This window comes from Mandrillus leucophaeus, unplaced genomic scaffold (genome assembly GCF_000951045.1).
Source record: "Mandrillus leucophaeus isolate KB7577 unplaced genomic scaffold, Mleu.le_1.0 Scaffold1301, whole genome shotgun sequence".
NCBI classification, from domain to species: Eukaryota; Metazoa; Chordata; class Mammalia; order Primates; family Cercopithecidae; genus Mandrillus; species Mandrillus leucophaeus.
The window spans coordinates 27,301-54,023 of record NW_012101257.1 but is presented as its reverse complement, the minus strand read 5'-3'; the positions used below and the strand labels follow the sequence as shown (position 1 = coordinate 54,023).

Below are 26,723 nucleotides of genomic sequence, written 5' to 3'. Positions count from 1 at the left end.
TACGAGAGTGTTGTATGTATATTTTCAGCACTACTATGTATTTTTTTCTCTTACAATTTTGAAACATCTTTTTATGTGTTTTATTTTTAAAAAAATAAAGCTGATTAATCAAATGTAAAATAATATGACTCTTAAAAATATCTCTGTTGGGCTGCGGGCAGGGAGGAATGGAGAGTTGTTTAATGGGTACAGGGTTTAAATTTTACAAGATAAAAGAGTCCTGGAGATGGATGGTGGCGATGGTTGCACAACATTGCAAATGTATTTTAATACCATTGAACTATGCACCTAAAAATGGTTGAGATGATAAATTTTATGTCATACGTATTTTACCCTAATAAAATATTGGAAAATTGGAAAAAAGAAAATTTAAAGCACATCATCTGTCACATTTAAAATAAAATGGTTCCTTTAAAAAACCTGAAAAAATTCATTTAAATACCATATGAAGAAAGGCAAATCTGGAAGAGGCTGGCATCCCTTTGGTAGCTTGGCAGAGAGGTGTCAAAAGGTCAGAGTTACCTCAACAGAACTGACCATCTGACACCATCCCCCGACTCCAGAGGTTTCCCCTCTCTAACAAAGTCACTTCTCTGACCAGGGAGTGTTCATAATTGTATGGTTGCATACACATTCCCTATCTCCCTAATCCTATAATGTGTAGAGCATTGTGGCAGTGGGCATCTTAGTACTGGGCTGTTGGCCATGGGGTGTGCAGACTACCTATGTCTGCCCTAAATGTGGGATAATAAGAATTTGGAGAATTGTATTGGAAATTTCCCTCCAATAACCTTTAGTTTGTGTCTACACCACGTGGTGCCCATAGTGTCTATGACCCCTTTTCCTAACACAATAATAAATTCATAAACTATCCTTTGTCAGATCATTACTCAAATTTTGGGTTACAGAAAATATGGTTTCTTTCATTTGTTTTTCATTTAAAAAATAATAGCTCATTTGTGCCAGGACATTACCATCTAGCCTAGAAGAGACACATTATATAAGTAATTACAACAGAGTATTTCGAATCTTCCAAAAGAGCCAGTGCTGGGTACTGTAGAAACTGTGGGATCAGCTTGGCTAATTTAGGGGTCAGAGTATGCATTCCTAAGATAGACATAAGCCAACACCATTGATGAAAAGAAGATAACTAAACATTTAGGGAGAGTAGCGTAGGTTCAGAATATAGCATCCAAAAAGAATAGCACACGCCAAGGATCAAAGGGAAGAGAAATGAAATGGGAGGAAATGAAAGTTCAGAGTGGTTGACTGGAGTTTTAAGTGGAAAGAGATATATTAATAGTTGGAGGGTAAGGCATGGGTTAGACTGGAGAGAGCTTTAACAATCACATTAAGTGAACACTACCCTAAGGGCAATAGGAGACCATGGACAAGATTTAAGCATGGAAATAAACTAATCAGATTTTAATGTAGAAAAAAAGAGGGTGAACCAACAGATCTTGTCAATATGCTAATAGAGTTCAGTTAGTCATGGATGACTAAGGTTTTTGCTTGGCGCCTGGGTAGATCAGGTTCCTCATTTCAAGTTAAATAAACTACAAAAGGCTCCCAAGAGCCTGTGAAACCCTACATAATCTGATTCTTGTTTACTTTTTCACTTTCTACCCCCTTCTTTCTTCATCATTGCCAACAACACTGGTCGTTCCTCTCTGCCTCAGGTTCTTTGCACTTTTGAGTCCCTCTGCCTGGACTATCCAATCCAAAGTGACTCCCACTCCAAACTGCAAGTCACTATTGTAACCCTATCCATTATTTTCTTCCATCCTGCATCACTACTTGAAATTATCTTGTTTATGTGCTTTCTAGTTTACATTCTTTCTCTCCCCCAGCCAGGATGTATAAGCTCCATGAGCTTTCCCCTTTCTTTTTTGCTCACTTTCTTGCTTTCTCTCTTTAAAATAAAAACTGTCTTCAGCTTTCAGAATGGGTATATACAGTTAGTGCTCACTGCATATTTGTTGAATAAATTCCTGAATGGTACTTAGAAGACTAGGTTTTTGGTGAAGAAGATGAATTTAATTTCAGGTATATTGAGACTGTAGGGTCAATGGGAGACTTGCAAACAAAGATGCCCAGTGTGCAGCTGGCTATGTGTTTCTTGAAGACAAACCTGAGTTGAAGATGTAGACTTGGGAGCCGTCAGTGTAAAGGTGGTAATTGAAGTTGTGAGAGTGTTTGACAAAGCTCAGGAGTGTGAGTTGAATAACCTGATCAGTTTACACTAAACCAAGGAGGCCCATAGAGAACACACACAACATGGTGAGAGGCCATTGACTAATAAGTAGAATGGAGGAGAAAGCAGTTTGTTTCTCCTTCCTGCCCAGGAAGGTCACTTACTTTTCATAGAATGGAATCATTTCTGTAAAGTATCTTAAAAGGACACCAGCCCTGTGATTTTGGACACTGGGATCATACTAAGGGTAAACTAAGTCAGGGAAAAGGAGCTTTAAGCCACTGGCTTAGGTTGCCATCTATTGCTTTGTTTCCCTTTATAGCTAGAGTTGTCTACATATGTTATCGCCTCCCATTCATTATCCTCCCCAGACAACTGGCTCCTGCCTCCATCACCAAAATTTTTCTTAAATTTTCCAGTGATTCTTTCTGACAAAACTCAAGGCCCTGTTCTCTGAATTTATCTTAGTCTTTCAGTATAGTCAACCATTCCCTCTTGGCTTGCTAATATGTTCTTTCTTGGTGCTCCTGTCTTGACTGGTGTCATTCCCTCAGTCTGCCTTGCTAGATTCCTCTTCCACTGGGATTTCTGAGAGCAGGGCTAGGTCTGTGGTTCTCTTTTCTTCTCCCATAGATCAGAATACCTTTATTTTACTGATAACTCATAAATATAAATATATATATTTATATTTATATATATATCTGGTCCAGATATATATATATATATATATATATATATATGGATGCAGATGATATATATCTGCAGATGATATATATATATACACACACACACACACTCTCATATATATATATATATGGATGCAGATGATATATATATATATATATATATATATATATGGATGCAGATGATATATATCTGCAGATGATATATATATATACACACACACACACACTCTCATATATATATATGGACCAGACTTTTTCCATGAGTGCCAAATTGCCGTATTTGTGGAAAATATAACTTCCTGATTTCTCAGTGTTCCTGTAAAAAGCCCTAGCCCTCAAGACATAGAAATGTATACAATATAAATATAGGAAATACTTGCTTTCACTTCCCCAGAAACATTGTGCTCTTCACATACCACGAGAATTAGAGCTATAGCTCTTTTTCTAGTTAATTGCTCTGATCTAAAGGGATAATAAAACTTCTCTTATCTCCTGAGATGTCCAGATGGGTTTACTCAGGACTAGCTTCCTAGGTTAAATCCTAAAGTACCAGGAAAACTGGAGTGGTCTTTCCCTAGGTATCTGTATATCACAAGGGATAAAGCCCAGAACTTGGAGACATCTTTAGGTCATAAAAGTCAGCAACACCTGGAGTTTCTCTGGCCTTTGCAAAGATGCATTTAAATTCCAAAGGTTAGGATGGGGACCTTGGGAATCAGGATCTTTTCCATTTTATCTCAAAGCAGCAAAGTTTTTTCTTCTCCTTTCAGGAGGAGAGGATGATGGCTGTCCCTCTCATGTATCTACACAGAAAATCCATCATTTCTACATCCCTTATATATGAGTTATAGTCTATTTTGAATAGAAAGATCCCATTAGCTCTCTTAGCATTGCCTTTTGGTTTGTGTATGGGAGACAGACACTGCAGTGTTGCTCTGGCTGATGAGCTGGTTGTGAATATCAGTAAAGATTGTTTTCCCTGGCCCAAATACCTTGTGTTCCTGCAGCACTCGTATATATATATGTATATAAGGACATACCAATGCAAGTGGAGTAACATCTCAGACCCTTCACAGTTCTTGACAAAACACACATCTATGCACAGCTGCGTAGATGGCCAGCAGAAACCTCTAAAGGAACAGGTCAAAAATTGAACTCTAAAAGTTATCCCCCCAATGTATTTACATCTTCCCTCAGCAATGGGAATTAGCACTTACTCATTTAAGCCAGAAATTGAAGAATGGGCCTTGATTTTTCTCTCTTTCTCATCTGTAGCTAATATGTCAAATCCTGTCAACAATACCTGCAAAACTGATCTTGAATTGGCACTCTTTTCTGCACCTCCACTGTCAGATCTGAATCCAAGCCACTAGGAACTCTCATGGCATCTGCCCCAAAATGGCTGTCCTGTCTCCATTCTTTCCCAGCTCCAACTCATTCTTTACACTGTAGCAAAATTGAGCTTGGATTGTGTCACTTCACTGACTAAATCTCTTCAATGACTTCCCATTGCATTTAGAATAAAATTCAATCCTCCACAGCTTGACCTGTAAGCCCTGCATGAGCTGTTTCCAGCCTCCAGCTTTCTCTTGTACTCTCATCTTACCTCTTGGGAGGCTTTTTTTCTTATGTCTCCTTTTTGGAGTTGACCAGACAGATCTTTTTCTTTTCTTTCCTAAAAAGAAAGGATAATGTTTTATAGTTACAAACATTGATCTCCCAATCTTATATGTCAGTGATATTCAGCTTTTACTTTTGGCCTTCAAACCACATTGCTAGGAGGTCACTGGTGACCTTAGGCGATGCTACTTCAGGGAATAATAGGGGAAGATGGACTGTCAAATGACAGAGGAAAAGGAGAAACGAAGAAATGGAGACAGGGAGTTTAGGTAACTCACTTCTAGAAGTTTGGTTGTGAAATGAAGGAGAGAGCTATGGAAGTAGTTGAAGTGAGATGAGAACCAAGGTAAAGCATTTTTTAATGAGCTATGATACATGTAATTATTGTCTGAATGCAGATTCTTGTGTGAGAGATACTGCTGTAAGGAATACTTGAGAGAGAAGGAATTATGGATACTACAAGATGAGGTGGAAGGATTGTCTTAGAAGAGAAGGAGGGAACTCAGAGAGGAGGAAAACAGATATAATTAGGGTTTGTAGGGCTAGCAGGACAAATAAGGGGATTGTCATCTGATATCTGCTTATGGTGCAGGAGGGGGAGTCATTGATTGAGCAAAAAGCAGAAGGTGAGGGGGTCAGAGGTTTGAAAAATAGAGCTTGAGGTTTGAAAGGATTATTACAGGAAGTAGCATTGTCATACAGTAAGGAGAGATGATTTGTGCTGGAACCATGAAGACCAGTGAGTGTACTCTGCCCTGCTGTGGAACTCTCTCCAGCACTGCTGGCTTTCAGATGCAGTGTACAGGAAGTAGGTAAGTAGGGTCTTCCAAGACTTACCAGAGAGTTCCAGGAAAAGGCAGAGAGGAAAGGCGGATTTAAGATAATGGCAATAGATTACTGAAATGATGACTCTTGGACTGTGAATTAGTGTCAACGTTAAAAAGCTGGGCAGCAAAGAAAAGCAGATGATGGCTTGGAAGGAGAAAAGGCCAGTGGACTGGAGATCCAAATTATGTTGAAGGACAACTTCAGAGGAAACAATAAATAAATAAGAACAGAAAAACATGTTTTTGATTCTTTTTTGTTTGTTTGTTAGAATTGGACTGGGAAAAAGAGTGATCAGAGGTTGAATGATAGCTACAGAAGGAGAAAAGCTCAAGGATAGGTATCAAAAAAGGAATTCTGAAATTAACTGCTGGGAAATTGAGCCAGATTTAAATGATGATAGGGTTTATAGGTTGCCTTTGGGTATGGGAGGCCAAGAATTGGTGGAGGAAAAAGTCATGGAAAATGAGAAGATGAAGGATTTGAGGGGCCAGAGTATTGGATAACAGAGTTGTCTGTTATCCATGTGTACCCTGAAGGCATCTAGGATGATGCTGCGACTTGAAATGACAGAAAAACAGCCTTTGAAAGGATTATTGGGGAAATTATTGGATGATATTGATGATGAGTGAGCAAACATTTTAATTGAATGGTTAAGCCTCAAAGGAGAGGATCAGGGAGGAAGGGGCTGGATGGGGTCAGTAGGCAGCAAAGGATGGACATCTAACCTGCCTCTCACCATGAGGTGTGAGTGACGGATGGCAGAGAATGCCCAGCCATGTCTTAAGAGGAAGTGGGTTCCTCTCTGGGGAACCAATTTTCAGTTAAAGACGGAAGTGCAATTAACACAGAAGTTGTGAATATAGGAGATTGATTTTTTTCAGAAAAGGCAATTCCAATGGCATATTTCAATATCCCCAAATGCCTTCTGGTTTTCTGATAATTTTCATAAAGGCCTTTCTGGAAGATGCAGTGAATGGAAATAGCAGAAACAAACTGTGTGTGGCATCAGGACTGTGGTCACATAGTGGTGCTCTTGACAAGACACAGAAAAACAGAAAGCAACTCAGAATTCACCCTTCTGACCTCTACAGGAGAAATGCTTTCCTTACCTTTCTTGTTTGAAGGTGTGCTGGACACCTCCTGGGGCTTTTCTGGGTCATTTGGTTCTGGAGAATCATCTCTTATCTCTGACAAAAGAAATATAAGTCACTTCAGAGCTCAGATCCAGTGAAGAGAAAGTGCTGAGGGAAGTCAATGGAAGAACTAGAAAAGTAGAAAGTACATGCAGCCCAGGGCTGGGAATCTGCTAGCCCTAAGAATTCCCTGGTTCTGTCTTGATTTTTACTAGCTTGTGGTTATTGTTACCTGTGTGACCATCACAGGGAACTAGGGCACAACTGCCCCACAGCAGAGGCTCAGTCTGATCCTTTTAGAGAGATTATCTTATGGATGGAAGAGAAGTGAATGAAGAGGGTACAATGAATGGAAATTGCAGAAATAAACTGTGCTGGGTATTATGACTCTAGTCACATAGTTGCTGCTCCCAGCAGCCCTTGCTCAAGGAATGAAGCTGAGAGCGGAAAGTGGTGACATTGAAATCTGATGTCCACGATGGAGGGGAATGTCTTTGCTGCATGAAAAATACATCTTATTGCTTTGATGTCTATGTATGGATATTCTTTAACTGCTCTATCTGTGGTTATTTTACTTGGAGAAATAGCAAAGAAGGCTCAGTGCCTTATATATTTCTGTATACAAGGATTGTTTGAAGAAAGCAGGAGCAAGCTTGTGCTTGCTAGCACCTGTTAACAGCAAAGATATATAAAGCTCTGCTAGCTTTTGCTGCACAAAGAAAGACAGAGGATTTGAAGCCATTACAAATAAAGGCCCATCTCACATAAAGCTGTCACCTTTTTCTTTACACACTGCTATGAGATTGGTCTCAAATGCTGGCCTGCGTAGGAATAGGTGACTGAGGCAGGTGGCAAACGGTCATTAGACCTTTGGAATAATTTATTACCTTTCAAATTATATTAATAATATCAACTCTTAAACTCCAAATGATATAGAAATGACCAGGGTTGAAAGTGAAGATTCCCCACCATCAGGTTGGGGCTTGGAAGGAGGACCATCCATGTCTGCTGCACCATCACTATTAGGGCCACACAGTGTTTTTATTCATTTGCTTTGCATTGACAGAGCAGTTTTGAGCACTACTTTATTGAAGAGGCTCAGAAGAGTGGCTCCGTCAAACAGTCCAGCCTGACTCAGTTCCCTGTGCTTTCCCCTGGGGTTCCTGCCACAACCCCTTGTGGCAGGTGAATGTTTCCCTTTCAGGCACTTTGTGGTATTTGGAGTCCAAGCCTACAGGTACTGGTGGGGCTCTGTCCATCATTGTCTGTGGCCCTATCCAAGTCTACCTTTTCCAGACTTGCCTCCTTTGCCCTCCCCCAGGGACTCTGTATCCATTCAGGGGTCAGATCTCCTGCCTGTTCAAGCTCCCCAGTGCTGAGTGAACTGGAAGCTGGGCCAAGATTGAGAGGCGGGAGGAGAGCCCCCTCCCTAGAAGATCTGAATGGCTTTTCCTCTAGGTAGACACAGAAACAAAGGCAAGCTTTCAGGTTGACTAAAACAAGATTACCTGGCATAGAGCCCAACGGAGAGTGGGGCATCTCTTGGGGGTCTTCTTTATCTTTTATTTGGGAGATCAGGTCGTCACTGGCCACTGAACGGAGGAAGAAAAAGTTTCAGATCTCAGGAACAGCAAGCAGGGACCAGAATGAGGAGGAAAGAGAATGCTCTATTCCAATAAGTAAAAATGACAGGGTAACTGAGCAACCAAGGCCCAGGGAAGGATGGGATGGAGTGGGAAAGTAAGCAACCATTCACTCTCAATTAGCCACTTGTTCTTCCACTGCTGTTAGCTTCCTGATTATGTTAACCTTTTTGGATGGTAGGTATTAGAGGAGTGGATGAAATATTATTTGGATCGAAGAGGAACCCTATTCTCAGTACTGGAGAGCTCAGGATCCATGATATCATTTTTGACAATGCCCAATATCATACCATTCTTATATTTAACATAATCAAAATCCATTATGACAATGGTTTGGGGAGGGCAAGTGATACAATTTTAGAAGCTAAATATCAGGTCTAGCAGACCTGTAGACATTTTATCATCTTTTCTAGTAATTTTGATCATTGCTCTTAGAATCCAAACCATATAAAAATGAAGAATGTTGAAACTCAAAGGCCCCGATAATCAGGTGGGGGTGAGGAATCAGCTAAGGGTCACTAGTGTGAGTGTTACACAGGTTACTTGTCAATTCAGAATGGTGTTTTGGTTGTTGGTTTGTTTTGCATTACTGCATTGGTGAATTGGCCCCTTCTGTTTCTTTTCCTTTGTCACACCCAGCTCCTTTTTCCATGGTTCCCACCCTAGCCTCTTGGTTGGCAGATGCATGTTCTCCCTTCACAGCCACCTTGAGCTAAGCTGTATTAGCCCCAGTCGGTATTACCTGGCACGGTGCTAGCGAGGAGGCTGGGCATCTCTTCTGAGTCGTCTTCCTCATTCATTTTGGATGTTAACTCATCATTGGTCACTGAAGGAGGAAAGGAAATTATTACAGATTACAGGGACTGGATGTCAGGGTGGAGAGTGAATGTTAAAAGTGCCTGGAACAGATAGAGCATCAAGGCACAAAGGCAGTGGGTTGGAATGTCCCAGGTGTGGGAAGCAGGTGTTCTAGACTCTAGGTCTTACCCACTCCCCGGCAGTGCTCATAGTCCCTCTTGAAAAGGGTCATGTATGGGTAGGTGGGTGCAAGAGAAGAACTAGGACAATAAAAGTCAAGACGCTGGGATTGGAGGCAACATTGCACAGGCACCTTAGGCTGAGGATATACGGGTGTTGGATGGGATCTGCTTCTCACCTGGAGTGCTTCTTCCTTCCTGGATGAGTCCAGGGAGAGGCAGGACAGGGTCAGATGGGCTGGGCGACTCACTCAGGATCTCATTGCTTTGCTGCGAGGATGTTCCAGGCTCACTGACTCTTGGCGCACAGGGTGAAGAGCTTGGTTGAGGGGATTGTGGTGGGGGCAGCGCCAGTGGGGTACGGAGGGAGCTTCCTTCTGCTAGGTCAGTTGGGGCTTCAAGTAGGACTGGTGTGTCTCTGCTCTGCTGTTCATAGGAAGCGCCAACTGGGATTGGTGAAGGGACACACATCAGTACCCTGGAGACTCAGAATTACTTGGGGAAGGGGATTTCTCAATTCATGCCTTCCAATCGGATGGGGCCATGGAGTTATTCATTGTCCCCCCGGTGCAGAGAACTGACTCATTGTCATCATTATCCATTTGTGGCCCCTTTCTATTTTATTTATCTGGTTTGGGCATTGAGTGCCACAATAACTGCATCTAAGCCCTGATCTAATACCAAAATGGTTTCACCCAGAAAAGTTGAGTTTGGGTTTGTACGCAGCGATTTAATTTTCTTTAATCTTGGTGTCATATGATTTAGTCAATAATGAACATGCTATAGTTTTAAAAGAGGTCTCTGTTTTAATAAATAAACTGATCACACTTCCCCAAAGCAAATAAGAGAAAACAAAAATTCCTCAGCAGGGTGTATGAGGACATTTATATTCTGGTTTCTGCTCATTTCTGCAGAGTCAGCTTCTGCGGCTTCTATTGTACCCTGTGATCTGGTCGCACCCAGCTTTCTCTCCCATCCACAACACCCCAGACCCTTGGCTTTCCACATGCATTCCCTTGCACGGCTAGTGCGGGGTTTCTCTTAAGATTCTTCTCCATAATTTATTTCAGAAGTAAAATGGTCTCAACCAGTGAATGGAAAAAGGAAAGGAACTTCCAATTTTGGAAAGGGATCCAGAACAAAATCATCAAGTTGAAGATCCTGGAAGATGACTGAAGCTCAGCCAGGTTAGGGGCACATCAGTGTGTGGGTCTCCATGGCTTTCAGGTGTTCTTAGCACAGCCTTTAAAGCCACGCCTCTCCTAATGTTGTCCGTATGCTGCCAGGACAGTGGGCCCTACCTGGAGGTGGACTTGCCCCTTTCACTGTCCCTTTAGCTCAAGAAATCATCTCCCCCTTTAGGGGGAAGCCTTTTGATGGTGAAGTGTCAGAGAGCAAAGGAGGAACTGTCAACAATGGTGATTCCACTAATGAAAATATCACAATCCAATGTGAGCTGGTGGTCCTTTGCTTGTTGTTCTGAGGTAAGTGAACATATGATTTGGCCAGTGTTTTACTTCCAACTTAAAATGACTTTACTGCCTGCTCTCTTTCCCTGGCTGCTTTCTTCCCAGCTCTGCCACGGTTCTTTTTCCTGCTCCTTTATTTATCCAATCTCTTTTCTTTCTCCATGTACTTCATGCTCCATTCTTTCTCAGACCCTCTCTTTCTGTGGCTACATCTGCAGTTCCCTCCCTTTCTCTGTAGCTACTTTTCTTCCCTTCTCTAGCTTTACAATCTGCCTTCCAGCTGTCCCTGTCTGGACTAGTGGTTAAAATCTTGGGCCCTGGTATTGGGAGACCCAAGTAGGACTCTTGCTCTGCTTCTTAACCGACAAGTAATTGTGGGAAAATTACCTCTGGGCTTTAATTTCTCTGTCAGTCAAATGGGGATAAAAATGACTTCAAAGGGTTGTTTTAAAGATGACATGAGATACTCAAACAAAGTGTTTGCGATAATGCACCATAAAAAGATACTTAGTATTATCCATCCTTACTCATTTTTCTTCCTCCCTGACTCTCCTTGTCCTTCCACTAGATGTGATCTCTGTAACTTTGCATTTCTGTCACTTTATGCATTCCCTATAGATTGTCCAGTATGCCAAATGCTATGATTTTTTTTCCAAATTCATAGCACACGTAAGAAATGTTTATGTCCTCTAGAAATTCATTTTAGAGAGCTGGAATCAGCTTTAGCAAGGGGCTGCTTCTGCAGCTGTGCCAATGAGAGAATATGATCCATTCCTCCCCAGAGAGAAAGCGGGGGATTAATATGCATATTCCACAGGGCTAGAAGTAAACCCCGACTTTTCCCATAGCAACTTTTTAAATGCAAAAAGGACTTGAGAAATCTCATTACCACGTTTGAAGCTTCTGTAAATCGTCACCAGATTGGGATATTCATGCAGGTTAATTTGACTGAACAATGTCACCAGAAGAGACAGGTTAAAAGTCCTCTCCAGTTGGGTGAGAATGTTGTGCACCACTCTGGATACAGGGACCAAATTTCTACAGGCTTCCAGAGATTCCTTAAAAAATGGAGTGAAGGTTTTTATAAATGACTATAAAATCGAATGGGAAGTTATACATTTATGATTTTCTAAGTTTTAAGAAAGCTACCTTACTCTTTTAAGAAGAAATTTAACATAAAATACATAGTCATAGTCACATTCTCTAAGGTAGAGCGGTCACAATTTTACCATGCTTATTTTTGAAACTTTACACATATTTGGATGACTATCAACAAAAATAAATAATTTAGCTTTCTTAAGGTAAGTCTATATTCTGAATCCAACTTTCAGGCACATTTGAGATGAGAGAGAAATTTGAAGGAAGGAAAGTGGAATTAAAGGATGCTACTATGTAATTGACTCTTTAATGCTCTGGGCAGGATACTTCAGCAGTGGTTCTAGTGATGGTCACAGAGGCAATTCTGCTGGTTGCTTGTTAGCCTCTGCTCAGTCTCTCTCTGTGTCTTTCAAACTTGAAATGACTCGAATACATTCCAGCCACAGAGAAGTCTCCCTGAGAATTTTCCTTGCTGAGAGGATGGACAAAAGGAGAAATATGGCAAGAGAGAACTGATTGCAAATACTTATTGAACATCTACTAGGCTCAGTCAGCAAGTCTTTGGGTACACAGCACTGAATAAGACCAACATAGAGCTGCCTATATTTGGGGGGCAGGGTAGGCACTGTCAGGTGGAGAAGATGGGCATTAATAAACACAAATACCCATTTACAATTGAGAGTAGTGTTATGGAGGGAAAGTATAGATTGCTATGGAACTGAATAACTAAGAGGTCTTAATGAGATGAGTGGGCCAAGGAGATATCTCTGAGGAGCGCTCTCTGGGCTGTGATCTGAAGAGGAAGTTGGGGCCAACCAGACTGAGACTAGGGAAGATTGCTGGCACTTCCCCGAGTCTAGGGCTCAATAAATGCTTTTAAAAACCAAAATTGTATAAAAATAGGTCCACTTTGTCCACATAGCATATCTTCCAGTGCCTGCCTGTCTCACATCAGAATGCACTGTGAGCAATATAAGCTGTCATAAATTGGAATGATGCCTGTAGTGAGTTGAATGGTGCCCCTCTCAGCCAAGATATAGCCATCCAGAATCTGTGAATGCGAACTTACTTGGAAAAAGTGTCTTTGCAGGTGTAATTAAGTTAAGGATCTTGAGATAAAATCGTCTTTGATTAGGGTGACCCTAAATCCAAATGTCCTCAGAAGATTAGGTTGAAGACTCAAAAGAGAGGTGATGTAGAGATGAAAACAGATTAGAGTGATGTGTCTACAAGGCAAGGAACACCAAGGATTTCCAGCAGCCACCAGAAGCTGGGAGATAGGCAGGGATCGGATTCTCCTCAGGGCCCCTAGAAGGAATCAACCCTGTCAACACCTTAATTTTGGACTTCTGGCCTCCACAACTGAGAGAATATAGTTCTGTTGTTTTAAGCTATCTAGTTTGTAGTCATTGTTACATCAGTGACACCCTAGAAACCAATATAGCCCCTATGACACCCTCGCTCCTAACCACCCCCACCTTCTGTGATAATGAACACGCCTGGGCTGGGCCTTCCAAACTCTGGAAGCCCTGGTGGTTTGTGGTTTGAGACCTTAATAATCAGGCATATTTGGTGGGGGCTGGGCTGCCATGGAAGGGTTCAACATGACTCACCATGTACATTGTCTTAGTGATGATGGAGTTGTCTAGGAGTCCTTCAAAGAAGGGAAATGGCTTGTGTATGGCATAGGCGATCCCCAGCTTCTGGTGCATGAAGTGCTGAAAAAGAGCCTCTTCCATGGCTCTTGTCATGGTGAACATCCTATGGAAAGAGGCATGATAAAAAAATAGAAGCAAAGGCTGGGCGCGATGGATCACGCCTGTAATCCCAGCACTTTGGGAGGCTGAGGTGGGCGGATCACCTGAGGTCAAGAGATTGAGACCATCCTGGCCAATATGGTGAAGCCTGTCTCTACTAAAAATACAAAAATTAACTGGGAGTGGTGGCGTGGGCCTGTAGTCCCAGCAACTTGGGAGGCTGATGCAGGAGAATCGCTTGAACCCGGGAGGTGGAGGTTGCAGTGAGCCAAGATGGTGCCACTGCACTCTACCCTAGGTGACAGAGCGAGACTCCATCAAAAAAAAAAAAAAAAAATAGAAGCAAAGACCTTGAGGAATGCGGGCAGCTTCTCTCTGCATTAAATGGGCAGATCTAAAGGTAGGCATTCTGGTCCCAAAGGCATCCTTAGTACCTGCAAAGCAATGTCTGCCTAAAAGGCTCATGGGTATAGGAAACAATGACAATTCCCAGCAACAATGGAGGCTGAGAGTGACTGAAAATATAATGACAGAATCCCAAGGCGCTGCAGGTAAACATAAGGAAGATATTAAAAGTAGCTAATATTTATAGAGTGTTTCCTGTGTGCCAGACTTTGTTCTAAGGGTTTCATATGCAGTAACTTATCTGATCTTCATAAAACCCTTGTGAGATGGCTCCTATGGCCGCACCTGTTTACACTGTTGAGGACACTGAGACATAGAAAGGTTTAATAACTTGCCCCAGGGTTGCACAACTCGAGAGTGAAAGAGCTGGGAGCAAATCCCGATTCCAGGCTTAGAGTCCTAACTATGTGTTCCATGGCCACATTGATCTGGGTTAAACAAGATGACCCGGGCTGTAGCTGAAGCCATTAACTAGCAATGCTCATGCAACAGGGACCACCCTAAAATGGGTAGAGTCCGGCTGGAAACCTGATAATATTTAGAAACTTTAATAAACCACTCCCAATCTTCAACACAAATGGGCCAAGCATAAATAAAAGCATGAGGGCTGAGAAAGGCATACTTAGTAAAAGTGACTTAACTGACATGTTCAGTGCCACCATTTCATATCTCAGACGTGTGCCTTTTCCCATGACCATGCAGCATTTATTAAAGATTGGCCATTTATGGACCATGAGGAGATATCAATAAGTTATAATGGGAAGAAAATTTATAAATGACATTCTTGACAAATTGTCAAGTAAAGGAAAAGCACTCACAAAACATTCAATCAACTTGAGGGTTTTTAACAAACAGAACAAACATGGATTCCATTTTTCCAAATTCATTTTGTGTTGAACAGAAAACTAAATTGTAATTAACAACTGTTTCCAGGGATTTAATCCCAGTGGCAGATTAAGCACCATAGTCTCTTTCTCCTCATTCCCCAATTTTTTTAACTTGGCAGAAAAAAGTACTCATGAAAAGAATAATCTGCAATAGCCCTGGAAAACAAGAAAAGATGCCACTGAGAATCTGTGGTCGGGAAGAAGTCTTGGAAGATAGAGAACAGATAGGAGAGAAATCTACTATCCACAATATGCCTATGGGAAGGAGATAGTGCAAAGATCAGTGCAAAGTCAGAGAAAGTCAGAATAAACATATACTAAGAAGAGGAAGGGGTCTTGGGGGCCTCTTTTAGAACAATTCATTATACAGCAGCGCTCAGAACAGGAAGTCTGGAGCTTCCTCATTCTTCGTCTGTCATGAGTCCCAAAGATGAAAGGGAGGCACAGAGAGGTATAGTAAGTCACACAAGGTATTCAGTGGCAAAGCAGAGCTTGTCTGACTCTAAAATCCTGTTTCTCTCTATGCAAGACACTATATCTCATATATGACTGTTCAGATTTTTATTATGTAAAGAGATTTTGCAAACGAATAAGCAAAAGACAAACATCCAACTAGAAAATAAAAAAGCAAAATACATGAACAAAGAGTGATAAAAGAATAAGCCAAATGTGCAATGAATATACGATAAGCATGTTAACTAGCTGGTAGAAAGTATAAATGAAGGCTAGGCATGGTAGCTCATGCCTGTAATCCCAGCATTTTGGGAGGTCGAGGTGGGAGGATCACCTGAGGTCAGGTGTTCGAGACCAGCCTGGCCAACATGGTGAAACCCTGTGTCTACTAAAAATACAAAAATTAGCTGGGCATGGTGGTGCACACCTGTAGTCCCAGCTACTCAGGAGGCTGAGGCAGAAGGTTGACCCCAGGAGGCGGAGGTTGCAGTGATCTGAGATGGTGCCATTGCACTCCAGCCTGGACAACAGAGTGAGACTCTGTCTCAAAACAACAACAACAAACAAACAAAGCGTAAATGAAGACAATGTGATAACATATTTGTCTATCAAATTGGCCAAGATAGAAAATAATAGCAATAATCTCAGACACTGTGAGTGGGAAGGTCAACAGGTCCAAATGTTCTGGGGGCTGATTCAGTAATCAGTGTCAAATGCCCTGAAACATGGGTTCCTTTGAATTTCCACTTCTAATAATTTATTTCAAGGAAATAATCATGAGTGTGTTTAGAGAAAATATATAAAAAGTTCACGATACACTAGAGAGGAAATTAAATGTACTCTCATTTTTTCTTTTCCACCAGCTTCCCAAATACCTCTAGTCATTTACACAACGGATAACAGATGAGCCGCCTATTGCCGGCAGCGCAGGATGAGAGCTTAGGTGAGGGTAGAGGGCAAATCTCGGTTCCATTCACAGTAACAGGCTGGATTCTATGGCGAAAAAAAGAGGTGTCAGTGTTCCCTCCATGTGCCCCCTTTTAACAGTCTCCTAATAAGTACCACGTGCTTGAGCTCTGACAGAGCCTCCGAGTTTCAATAGGTGAACTCCACCCTGCAGCTGCTGCCGGAAAGTTAACTGCAGTCGCCTCTGCAGTCGCCAAGGGCGAAGAATAAAGCAGCAAAGACAGAAACTCACCTGGACGTTGAGTTTGTCGTTCCTGCCCCTTTCCAGGAGCTGGGCCGGGGATCACTCCTCGAAGATTGGGAGAGTTACAGGGAGATGGTAGCAGGCAAAACAGGAAGTCCGTGCTTTGACAAACGCAGTAAGGGGCCGGGCTTCAGAGAAAAGAAAAGTGAAAGTTTTCGGAGTTTGCCAAGCAGGAAGCTGAAGGCAGATCAGTGCCTGCAGCCTCTCTCCACCTCCTCACGGGCGCTTGTGAGGCTCCCGGGACGTCTCGGCAGTTGGGGTTTGGGGGAGGGCGTGCTGCCAGTTGGGATCAGCCCAGAGAGAGGCGTATGGGAGGAGGAGGCATAGGGGTCCAGCCCCAGCGGCAGTGGAAACGGGGAACTCAGCGTCCAACTGCTTCCCTACCCACATCTATTTGCCCATGACTTGTCCTCATTCTGTACATTTTAGGTTGATGAAAATGTTCTCCAATTGGATTGTGGTGATGTTTACGTAACTGAATAAATTCACTGGAATTTATCCAGTGTGTTATCAAACTAACAGCACACACAAAAAAGAGAATGTGCCAGAAATGCCTAGAATTTGTCAGGATAAGATTATTACATGATGAAATTAAAATGCAAGGGAACCTGCACATGAACTGGAATTGTGCAGAGGCAGGCAGACCTCCAGGCAGAAAAATGGCTGAGAGCTGGGCAGGTAGTTGGGAGCCTGGAGTCTGAAGCAGAGCTGGGGCCTGCTGATTCCAGAGCAGCAACTCAAGGGCTGGCAGGGACACCCCTTCTCATGCCCCCTTTAAAGATCCCTAATATACATTGACATGTGGGGCCTATGAAAAATCCTTAACTATTGGCCAGGCACAGTGGCTCATGCCTATAATCCCAGCACTTTAGGAGCCCAAGATGGGAGGATTGCTTGAGCCTAGGAGTTTGAGACCAGCCTGGGCAACATAGTGAGACCCCATCTCTATAAAAAATAAAAAAATAAAAAATTAACTGAGTGTGGTGTCATGTACCTTGTAGTCCTAGTTACTGAGGAGGCTGAGGCGGCAGGCTTGCTTGAGCCCAGGAGTTCAAGGCCACGCAGAGCTATGATTGCACCACTGCACTATAGAAATCGATGTAACTTTGGGCCAGGCATGGTGGCTCACGCCTGTAATCCCAGCACTTTGGGAGGCTGAGGCGGGTAGATCACGAGGTCAGGAGTTTGAGACCATCCTGGCCAACATGGTGAAACCACATCTCTACTAAAAATACAAAAACTAGCTGGATGTGGTGGCGTGAGCCTGTAATCCCAGCTACTTGGGAGGCTGAGGTAGAAGAATTGCTTGAACCCAGGAGGTTGAGGTTGCAGTGAGCTGAGATCGCACCACTGCACTCCAGCCTGAGTGACACAGCAAGACTCCATCTCGGGAAAAAAGAAAAGAAATCTATGTAAGTTTGATTAAATCAATAATTCTCAAATGTATAGGACCCCCAAGTTCCCCTACCAGGACACCCACAAACTCCTCAGATACAAGATGGCAGACATGGATCTAAAGTTTAAGAAGCTTTGAAACCAAGACTAACTGCACAAGAGCGAGCCCTTCTATGCAGGAACAAACACAGCGTATCCCACCCAAGTATGTACAGAGTAGCAGACCGGCTTTGCAGGTAATGGCTGTGGGTGAAACAGAGGCATGGAAGACACAGCCAGGAAAAATGCAATGCTGACAGCTGAGGAGAGGGTGCACTGATGCCGCAGCACGCAGTAACATACAGTGCTGTGATGCAGGGGATGGCGGTGGTAAAGGAATTAAAGAATTAAGGTTATTTTATGCAAATGTCACATGTCACTTACCCTCCACATCACCTGGATAGCCCCTTCATGGGCATCTGAGGAGCCTGGCAGCAAGAACTTCTTCCTTTAGATCTCTTCAGAGATATACCAGGCAAATGCAAAACAAACAAACAAAAGTAAAACAGGAGTGGGAAAATAAAGTCAATGTCAAATCAGGCAAAAATTGTTACATGAAAAAAGACAGCTGTGAATGAGGATGAAAGATGTTTATTCTAAGCCATATATGCTTGGCTGGGCACAGTGACTCAGGCCTGTAGCTTAGCTAGCACTTTGGGAGCCTGAGGCAGGCAGATCACTTGAGGCCAGGAATTCAAGACCAGCCTTGCCAACATGGCAAAATCCCATCTCTACTAAAAACACAAAAAAATTAGCTGGGCGTGGCAGCACATGCCTGTAATACGAGCTACTCAGGAGGCTGAAGCATGAGAATCGCTTGAATTCAGGAGCTGGAGGTTGCAGTGAGCTGAGACTGCACCACAGCAGTCCAGCCTGGGCAACAGAGTCAGACCCCGCCTCAAAAAAAAAAACATGCTTGACAATATGGTAATAATGGGAAAACCTCACCTGTTAATTCACATGCTAGTGATTAAGTACTGAGAATCTATTAAAATTATATACAATTCTTTTTAGCTTCAGTTTATTGAGGTATAAAATTTATTCATTGTAATGTACAGTTTACCAAATGTAAGTACTACACCAGTCAAGATGCAGACCATTTCTAGGCTGGGAGAGTCGCTTGCGCCTATTATCCCTGCATTTTGGGAGGTCGAGGCAGGAGGATCGCTTGAGCCCAGGTGTTTGAGACCAGCCTGGACAACAGAGCAAGTCCTCATCTCTACAAAAATACATTTTTAAAAATTAATTGGGCATGGTGGTACATACCTGTGGTCCCCGCTACCAGGGAGACAGAAGTGGGAGAATTGCTTGAGCCCGGGAGGTCCAGGCCTGTCTCTTATACACATCTAGATGAGCCCGGGAGGTCCAGTCTGGTGAGCAGTGAGAGAGTGAGATCCTGTCTCAAAAAAAAAAAAAAAAAAAAAAAAAAAAAAGATACACACCATTTCTGTTACCCTAGAAAGTTCCCTGTGTTCTTTGCAGATAATCCCCTCCTTAAGGCCAGCACCAGGCAACCACTGATCTGCTTTCTGTCACCACAGATTAGTTTTGTGTGTATTAAGGTGTTTTTGTTTGTTTTGTTTTTTTTCAATGAAAGCACATGGAATGCACTTTTGGTGTATGACTTTCTTTTCCTCATCATCATGCTTTTGAGATTCATCCCTGCTGTTGTGGGTCAGTAATTTATTCTTCTTTAGCTGGTATGCTGGCCGCCAAGATCTTGTTCATCCTGTCTGATCAGCATGTTGTCACCAGTGTCATCAATCAGTCTGACATTCTTTTTTTTTTTTTTTTTTTTTTTGAGACACAATCATGCTCTGTCATCAGGCTAGAGTGCTGTGGTGTGATCTTGGCTCACTGCAACCTCTGCCTCCCAGGTTCAAGCGATTCTCTTGCTTCAGCCTCCTGAGTAGCTGGGACTACAGGTGCACACCACCATATCCGGCTAATTTTTGTATTTTTAGTAGAGACGGGGTTTCACCATGTTGGCCAGGATGGTGTTGATCTCCTGACCTCATGATCTGCCTGCCTCGGCCTCCCAAAGAGCTGGGATTACAGGCATGAGCCACCATGCCCAGCCCAGTCTGACATTCTATGGGATGTTCAGGTGATCCAGATATCATTCAACTATATTATAACAAAGGACAAGTGAGTTAATATAACCTGCCTAGACTGCCTACTTTCTTAACTTAGTCCTCTGGCTTTCCCATACATTCTGTGAGCTACCCAATATAGTTCTAAGAAATTGACTTTTTGCCTGAGTTTTAGCCAGAGTCGGTTTGGATTATTTTTACTCCCAAATCCTGACTGATAAAAATGTTGGGTACCAGAGGTTGAATTATAGGCAAGAGATATTCAAGGAAATATGATCAATCTGGGATTGGTTATCTGACATAATTGGACATAAAAACAGTGAATGTCCCCATTAGCATTCAGAGTCAGGAGTTTGGGAGTCATGAGCAAACATGGGTAAGAGAGAGAGATCCAGACATATGCAAGACCTGGTAGGCACAGTGACCCTGCCTACTGGAAAAGGTGTCCTCATCAGTGTTCTGGAGTCTGTCCTGACCAGATTGGTCTTTGTTCCTTTGGTAGAAAGAAAGCAGAAGTGAGAAAGGGGTAGAAATTTCTTGCACTCTATAATTTGCAAACTTATGTATGCAGATTTCCTTGCATATGTGTAATGAGCCAGAAAAAGTAGCATTCGGGAGCACATCTTTTGGAAAAATACTGCTTTGCCTCTGGCTTTTTAATCCTCACTACTGCTCTGTCACTGGCCCTGGATTCTACCCATACCCTGGCTCTCATCAGCCCCCTGTCTTTGATCCATTTTTCTGCCTGGATTTCTAGTCCTGTGGTTTTATTTTTTATATTTGCCCTTTGCTTCCATTTGTTTATCACTGGACTTTATGCTACTATAGTGTGTTTTTGTAAATTGTTTCAAATCCTTTACAGAATGAGGGCGGGGTATAAATGAAAAATTGTGTGTAAACACAAATATAATACAGCTATCCTCCTGTATCATATTGTCCTTGAGGGTCTAGATAATCTCAGCTCCAAACCATTTCCCCGTCCAATGAGAAGGCTGTCACTTTCCTCAAGATTTCAGTGAAATGCTTGAAGCTCAGTTTTCTCCCAGTCACCCCTGACTGCAGTTGTGAAGTGCCCACGTATTTGAGAAAACTTAGAAATGCACCTCACTTTTCTGCCCAACCTCTGCACTTGCATTTGGTTGGAGGAGTTGAGATAGTTGTCTTTTACTTCTGTCTGCTTTCATGGAGTGCTAAGAGCATCTCCCCTACTTTATAATGTGTGGTATTTCAGTTCTCTCTGGCCCCATGTCCAATCACTGGGCCTAACCCATCCAGCCCAGGCTCACTAAGGTGCATGGCCAGCCCTGGAGCCTGACTGAAGATTTGAAATGCCTGGTCTTCACTTGTCCTTCTCAGCCACCTCAGCAAGGGATAGGGACAAATATGGAGTTTACTTCCTCCTCATGAAGGCATCTTACCTCAAAACAACTTCGACTTGCTTGAGTTGAATGACTTTACAACCCTCTTTCGTTGGCAGGAAAAAGTGACCCCGTCTTCTGTGGCCTCGTGGGGCTGGCTTTGCTCCTCCTCCCTTGACTGAGGGACGTCATGGAGATTGGGTGGAGGGAGGACTGTAGAGTTGGTGCATCTACGTCAGCTGGTTAGGCAATTTCACTTTTCTTTTCCTCTTTGGCTGAGCCCCGAGGGGCAGTTGGTAGCTTTACCTCAGAGCTGCAGGAAGGGAAGGGGCAGTGAAAATCTAATCGGGTGTGATCCTAGGCCAAGCTCATGGCCCAGCGGGGCCAGCAGGGGCAGATGGCAAGTGGAGACAGCAATCTCAACTCCAGGTGGGTCATCGTCTCCTTTCCCGTCTGTCCTTCATTTCTGGTAGGGTTCCCATTCATACTTGTTATTTAATGTCTACCCAGCTTCACTCTACACGTATACAATAGAATTAGGTTACAAATAAATAACGAGGCAATCAGTTTTTTTAAATTGCAGGGATTGGCTGTTGGATAAACTCAGGGATGCCGTGACTCACATCATCTTCCTATTCTCTTACATCTGCAAATGGCTGGACTGGAGCCATTTGAACATCATGCCCCTTCTGAGGCTTTGCTGTAGGATTGGATAATTCCCTGTGACCTCTGAACCCTCTCATCTTCCCCAGGCCTCCTTTATCCCCACTCCAAAAGACAACTCTGTCTAAAAAAGATCTTTTTAGAAGAATTAAAATCCAAATGCCTGTCTGTTGTCACACCTGCCAGGCTGTGTAGTTGGGGACCAGCTCTGCTCTGAGCCCATCTATGTGGCTTTTAGCCCTAGAGTCAGTTCAGGATCTCTGAATACTTGGTAGGAGGAAGTGAAAGAGATGAGACCCAACAAAAAAGGCAGCAGGTGGAGAGTGAGTACTGCTTTTGCCTTTTTTATTCTTCTGTTCTGGTATGTTTTACATATCTGGTCAGAGAAGCCTGGAAATCATCTTTAAAAAATATAAGACAACGAGACCAGCCTGACCAACATGGAGAAACCCTGTCTCTACTAAAAATACAAAATTATCTGGGTGTGGTGGCACATGCCTGTAATCCCAGCTACTCATGAGGCTGAGGCAGAATAATCGAGTGAACCAGGAAGGCAGGGTGAGCTGAGATCGTGCCATTGCACTCTAGCCTGGGCAAAAAGAGTGAAACTCCATCTCAAAAAACAAAAATAAAAACAAAAAACAAGAACGTCAATACAGTCATTTCTTCTTATCTGTGGATTCTGTATCCATGGATCTAACCAACCATGAATGCAAAATATTTTCTAAAAATTAAAAACATAAATAACAACAATAAAAGGTAATATAAAAGTTTAAAATACAATATAACTATTTGTATAGCATTTACATTGTATTAGGTATTATAAGTCTAGAGATGATTTAAAATATACAGGAGGATGTGCATGGGTTATATGCAAATACTATACCTTTTATATCAGGGACTTGAGCATCCATGGATTTTGATATCCGTGGAGGGTCCTGGAACCGATTCCCCCTGGATACCAAGGGATAACTGTACATTCTTGATAAAAATGAAAACAATGTATGGAATGTAAAAGTCTATGGAAACTTGTCTAATTGGGACTCTGTGCCAAGGCTACTTGTGGCACTGGTACAGCCCCAAGAAAGCAAAAGCTGTTGGTATCATCAGCAGTAGTGGTGGCACCAGGCTGGTTTTCAGTGCCCAGTGCCACCACTCCCAGACAGGCATCCCAGTCATCTCTTTCACTTGCTCTCTAGCGAAGGGAAGATGAGCCAGGGGAGCTCAAAGTCCAGGCAGCCCATGGTCACCAAGCAGGAAGAAGATGGCACTGAGAGGTGACGATGGGGTAACGCTAACCTCAAAGAATGAGTCAGGAAGTGTTGCCTCTGCTCCTATTTTTGGAAGAAATTGGGAAAAATGATGTCATTTTGTCCTTAAATATCTGGTAGGATTAGCTAGTGATACCACTTGGGCCTAGCACTTTCCTTTCTGGAGGGCTATTAAGTATTGATTCAAATTTCTTTAATATATATAGGCCTATTCAGACAACCTATCTCTTGTGCAAGTTTTGGTTAGTTTGCCTCTTAAAGAATTTGTTCATTTCATCTGTGACCAAATCTGTAGGTGTGGAGTCCATAGTTTTCTTTTATTACCTTTTCATTGTCCGTGGAATTCATAGTGATGACCCTTCTTTCATTCTGATCATTTCTGTCTTCTCTATTTTTTTCTTTGTTAGCCTGGCTAGAAGTTTATTAATTAATTCTTTGAAAAGAATCAGCTTTTGGTTTCATTAAGTTTCTCGAATGTTTTCCTGTTTCAATTTCATTAATTTCCACTTTAATTATTATTATTATTTTTTCTGCTTGCATCAGGCTTAAATGGCTCCTTTTTTTCTCTAGTTTCCTCAGATGAAAGCTTGGATTATTGATTTAGATATTTCTCTTCTATTATATGCATTTAATGCTATATATTTCCTTCTAAGTGCTGCTTTTGTTGCATCCCATTCATTTTAAGAAGTTGTTTTCCTTTTCATTTAGTTTAAAATATTTTTAAATTTATTTTGAGACTTCTTATTTGACCCTAGAACTGTGCTGGTTAATCTGGAAATATTTTGGAATTTTCCAGCTATTTTTCTCTTACTGATTTCTAGTTTATGGTCTGAGAACAACCTTTTATGATTTCTATTCTTTTAAATTTGTTAAGGTATGTTTTATGGCCCCAAATGTGGTACATCTTGGCAAATATTCTGTGTGAGCTTAAAAAGTACATGCATTCTGCTATTGTTAAATGGAGTATCATATAAACGTCAGTTAGATCAAGTTGATTGCTATTGCTGTTCAGGTCAACTATATCCTTCTGATTTTCTGCCTGTGTGATATGTCAATTAATAAAAAAGAAGTGTTGAAGCCTTCAATAATAGCAGTGAATTTGTCTATTTCTGTTTATAGTTCTATCAGTTTTTGCCTCATACGTTTTACCATTAGTTTGCTAGTTGCATACACATTAAGGATTGTGTACCTTCTTGAAGAATTTACCCTTTTATCATAATGTAATGCCCCTCTTTAATCCCTGATGATTTTCCTTGTTCTGAAGCTGCTTTGTCCGAAATTGATATAGCTACTATAACTTTTCTTTGATTCGTGTTGGCGTGGTGTATCTTGTTCCATCCCTTTATCTTTAACCTATCTTTTAAAATATATTGACAATGACTTTCTTATAGACAACATATAGTTGGGTGTTCTGTGTTTTTATGTACTCTGTTGATCTCTTGGCTTTTAATTGGTGTTTTAGACTATTGGCATTAAAGTGGTTATTAATGTAGTTAGATTAATATCTACCACATTTGTGAATGTTGTTTTGTACCTATCGTTTTCATCTTTTCTTCCTTTTTTCCTGCCTTTTCTGGTTTAATTGAGCATTTTATGATTCTATTTTCTCTCCTTTCTTAGCATATCAATTATACTTCTTTTAAAACATTTTTAGTGGTTCCCTGAAGTTTGTAATATATGTTTACAGCGAATCATGTCCATTTTAATTACAGTCTATCACTTAATGAGTAGAGAATACACCAAGCAACTGAACATCCCAAGTTCTGTCCTCCTGTTCTTTTTAACACTGTGAAATGACTGACAATGTTAAAAAGAACAGGAAGGCTTCTAGTCATTCCACTTATTTATGTCCCGTAACCACTCTATGTTGTTGATATGATTAATTTGACCAAACAGCTTCATTTTAGGTCAAGTTAGAGTAGGAAAATTGAAAACATTTTATTATATCTGCATTTATTTCTTCTCTGATGCTCTTTCTTTCTCTATATAAATCTGAGTTTCTGGCCCATATCATTTTCCCTTTGCATAAAGAAATTCTTTTACCTTTTTCACATGGGGTAGGCTTTCTGACAATGAATTCCCTCAGTTTTTGTTTATTTGAGAAAATCTTGATTTCTACTTTACTTGGAAGGTTAATTGCACAGGATGTAGAAGTCCACATAGGCTTTTTTTTTTTTTTTTTTCTCTTTCATCACTTTAAATATTTCTTTCTACTTTCTTTGCTTGCATGGTTTTTAATGAGAAATCTGATGTAATTTTATCCTTCTTTCGTGGGTAAGGGTTGGTTGGTTTGTTATTTTTCCCCCACCCCCTGGCTTTTTTCAATATTTTCTCTGTCTTTGTTATACTGCAGTTTGAATATAAAATTGTGATTGCCAAACTAGACTCTTCTTGTCCGCTGCCCAGAAAAGCCACACACTGCAAACAGTAGGAGTTGCAGGAGAGAAAGAATTTAATAATCGCAGGGCCAGGCAAGTGGGAGATGTTTCTCAAGTCCATCTCCCCAGTAATTCAGAGAGTAGGCTTTTTTAAGGATAGTTTGGTAGACAGGGGCTGGGGAACAGGGAAATGCTGATTGCTTAGATTGGGAATGAAATCACTGGGGGTTGAAGTGATGTTCCTGTGCTGAGTCATTTTCTGGGTGGGGGTCACAGGACCTAGTTACCAATCCTGTGGTATTGGCTGGTCCATTAGAATGCAAGGTCTGAAAAATACCTCAAACACCAGTCTTAGGCTTTATAATACTGAAGTTATCTATTGGAGCAACTGGAGTGGTTATGACTCTTGTGACCTCCAGCTACATGACTCCTGAACCATAATTCTAATCTTGTAGCCAATTTGTTAGTTTTACAAAAGTGGTTTTGGTCTCAGAGCAAGGAGAGGGTAAGTTTTGGGAAGGGATTGTTATAATCTTTGTTTTAAAGTTGAACTATAAACTAAATGCTTCTCATTGTTAGCTTGGTGTACACCTAGGAGTGAGCAAGGACAGTTTGTGAGGTTAGAAGCAAGATGGGGTCAGTTAATTTAGATTTCTCTCACTGTCATAATTTTTGCAAAGGTGGTTTCAATATGTCTAAATCTAGATCATTGGATATTTATGCCGCTTGCTGTTTGATGAGCTTCCTGAATCTGTGGTTTGTTGTTTGTCATTACTTTTGGAAAATTCTTGGCTATTACTACTTGATTATTTCTTCTGCTCTATTTTCTCTTTCTTCTCCTTCTCATATTCCAGTTACATATTTGTCACACTTTCATGAAATTATTCCAGCATTCTTGGATATTGTGTTCTGTTTTGTTTTTCCTCTTTTTTTCTCTTTACATTTCAATTTGAGAAGTTCCTTTTGACATATCTTCAATTCACTGATTCTTTCCTTGGCCATGTCCAGGCTACTGACGAACCCATCAAAGGCATTCTTCATTTCTGTTTCATTGTTTTTTATTTCTAGCATTTCATTTTTCATTATGTCTTTGAGTTGTCATCTTTCTGCCCACTTAACCATCTGTTCGTGCATATTGTCTGCTTTTTTAAGAACCCTTAAGATAT

General features: G+C 41.6%; 2 protein-coding genes across 2 annotated transcripts in view; one reads left to right on the top strand and one right to left on the bottom strand.

Moving 5' to 3' along the window:
• SP110 (SP110 nuclear body protein) overlaps positions 1-16,588 on the bottom strand; it is a 40,957-nt gene extending 24,369 nt beyond the window's left edge. The window contains 8 exon segments of the mRNA XM_011972816.1: positions 4,487-4,555; positions 6,438-6,515; positions 7,970-8,053; positions 8,847-8,930; positions 9,261-9,527; positions 11,440-11,608; positions 13,262-13,409; positions 16,349-16,588. Of these exon segments, the coding sequence (XP_011828206.1) occupies positions 4,487-4,555; positions 6,438-6,515; positions 7,970-8,053; positions 8,847-8,930; positions 9,261-9,527; positions 11,440-11,608; positions 13,262-13,408 (898 nt within the window). The 5' untranslated portion in view covers position 13,409; positions 16,349-16,588.
• Positions 16,054-26,723, top strand: part of LOC105534141 (nuclear body protein SP140-like) — a 36,690-nt gene continuing 26,020 nt past the window's right edge. The window contains exon 1 of the mRNA XM_011972818.1: positions 16,054-16,093. Coding sequence (XP_011828208.1) covers positions 16,054-16,093 — 40 coding nt within the window. The remainder of the gene's footprint in view (positions 16,094-26,723) is intronic.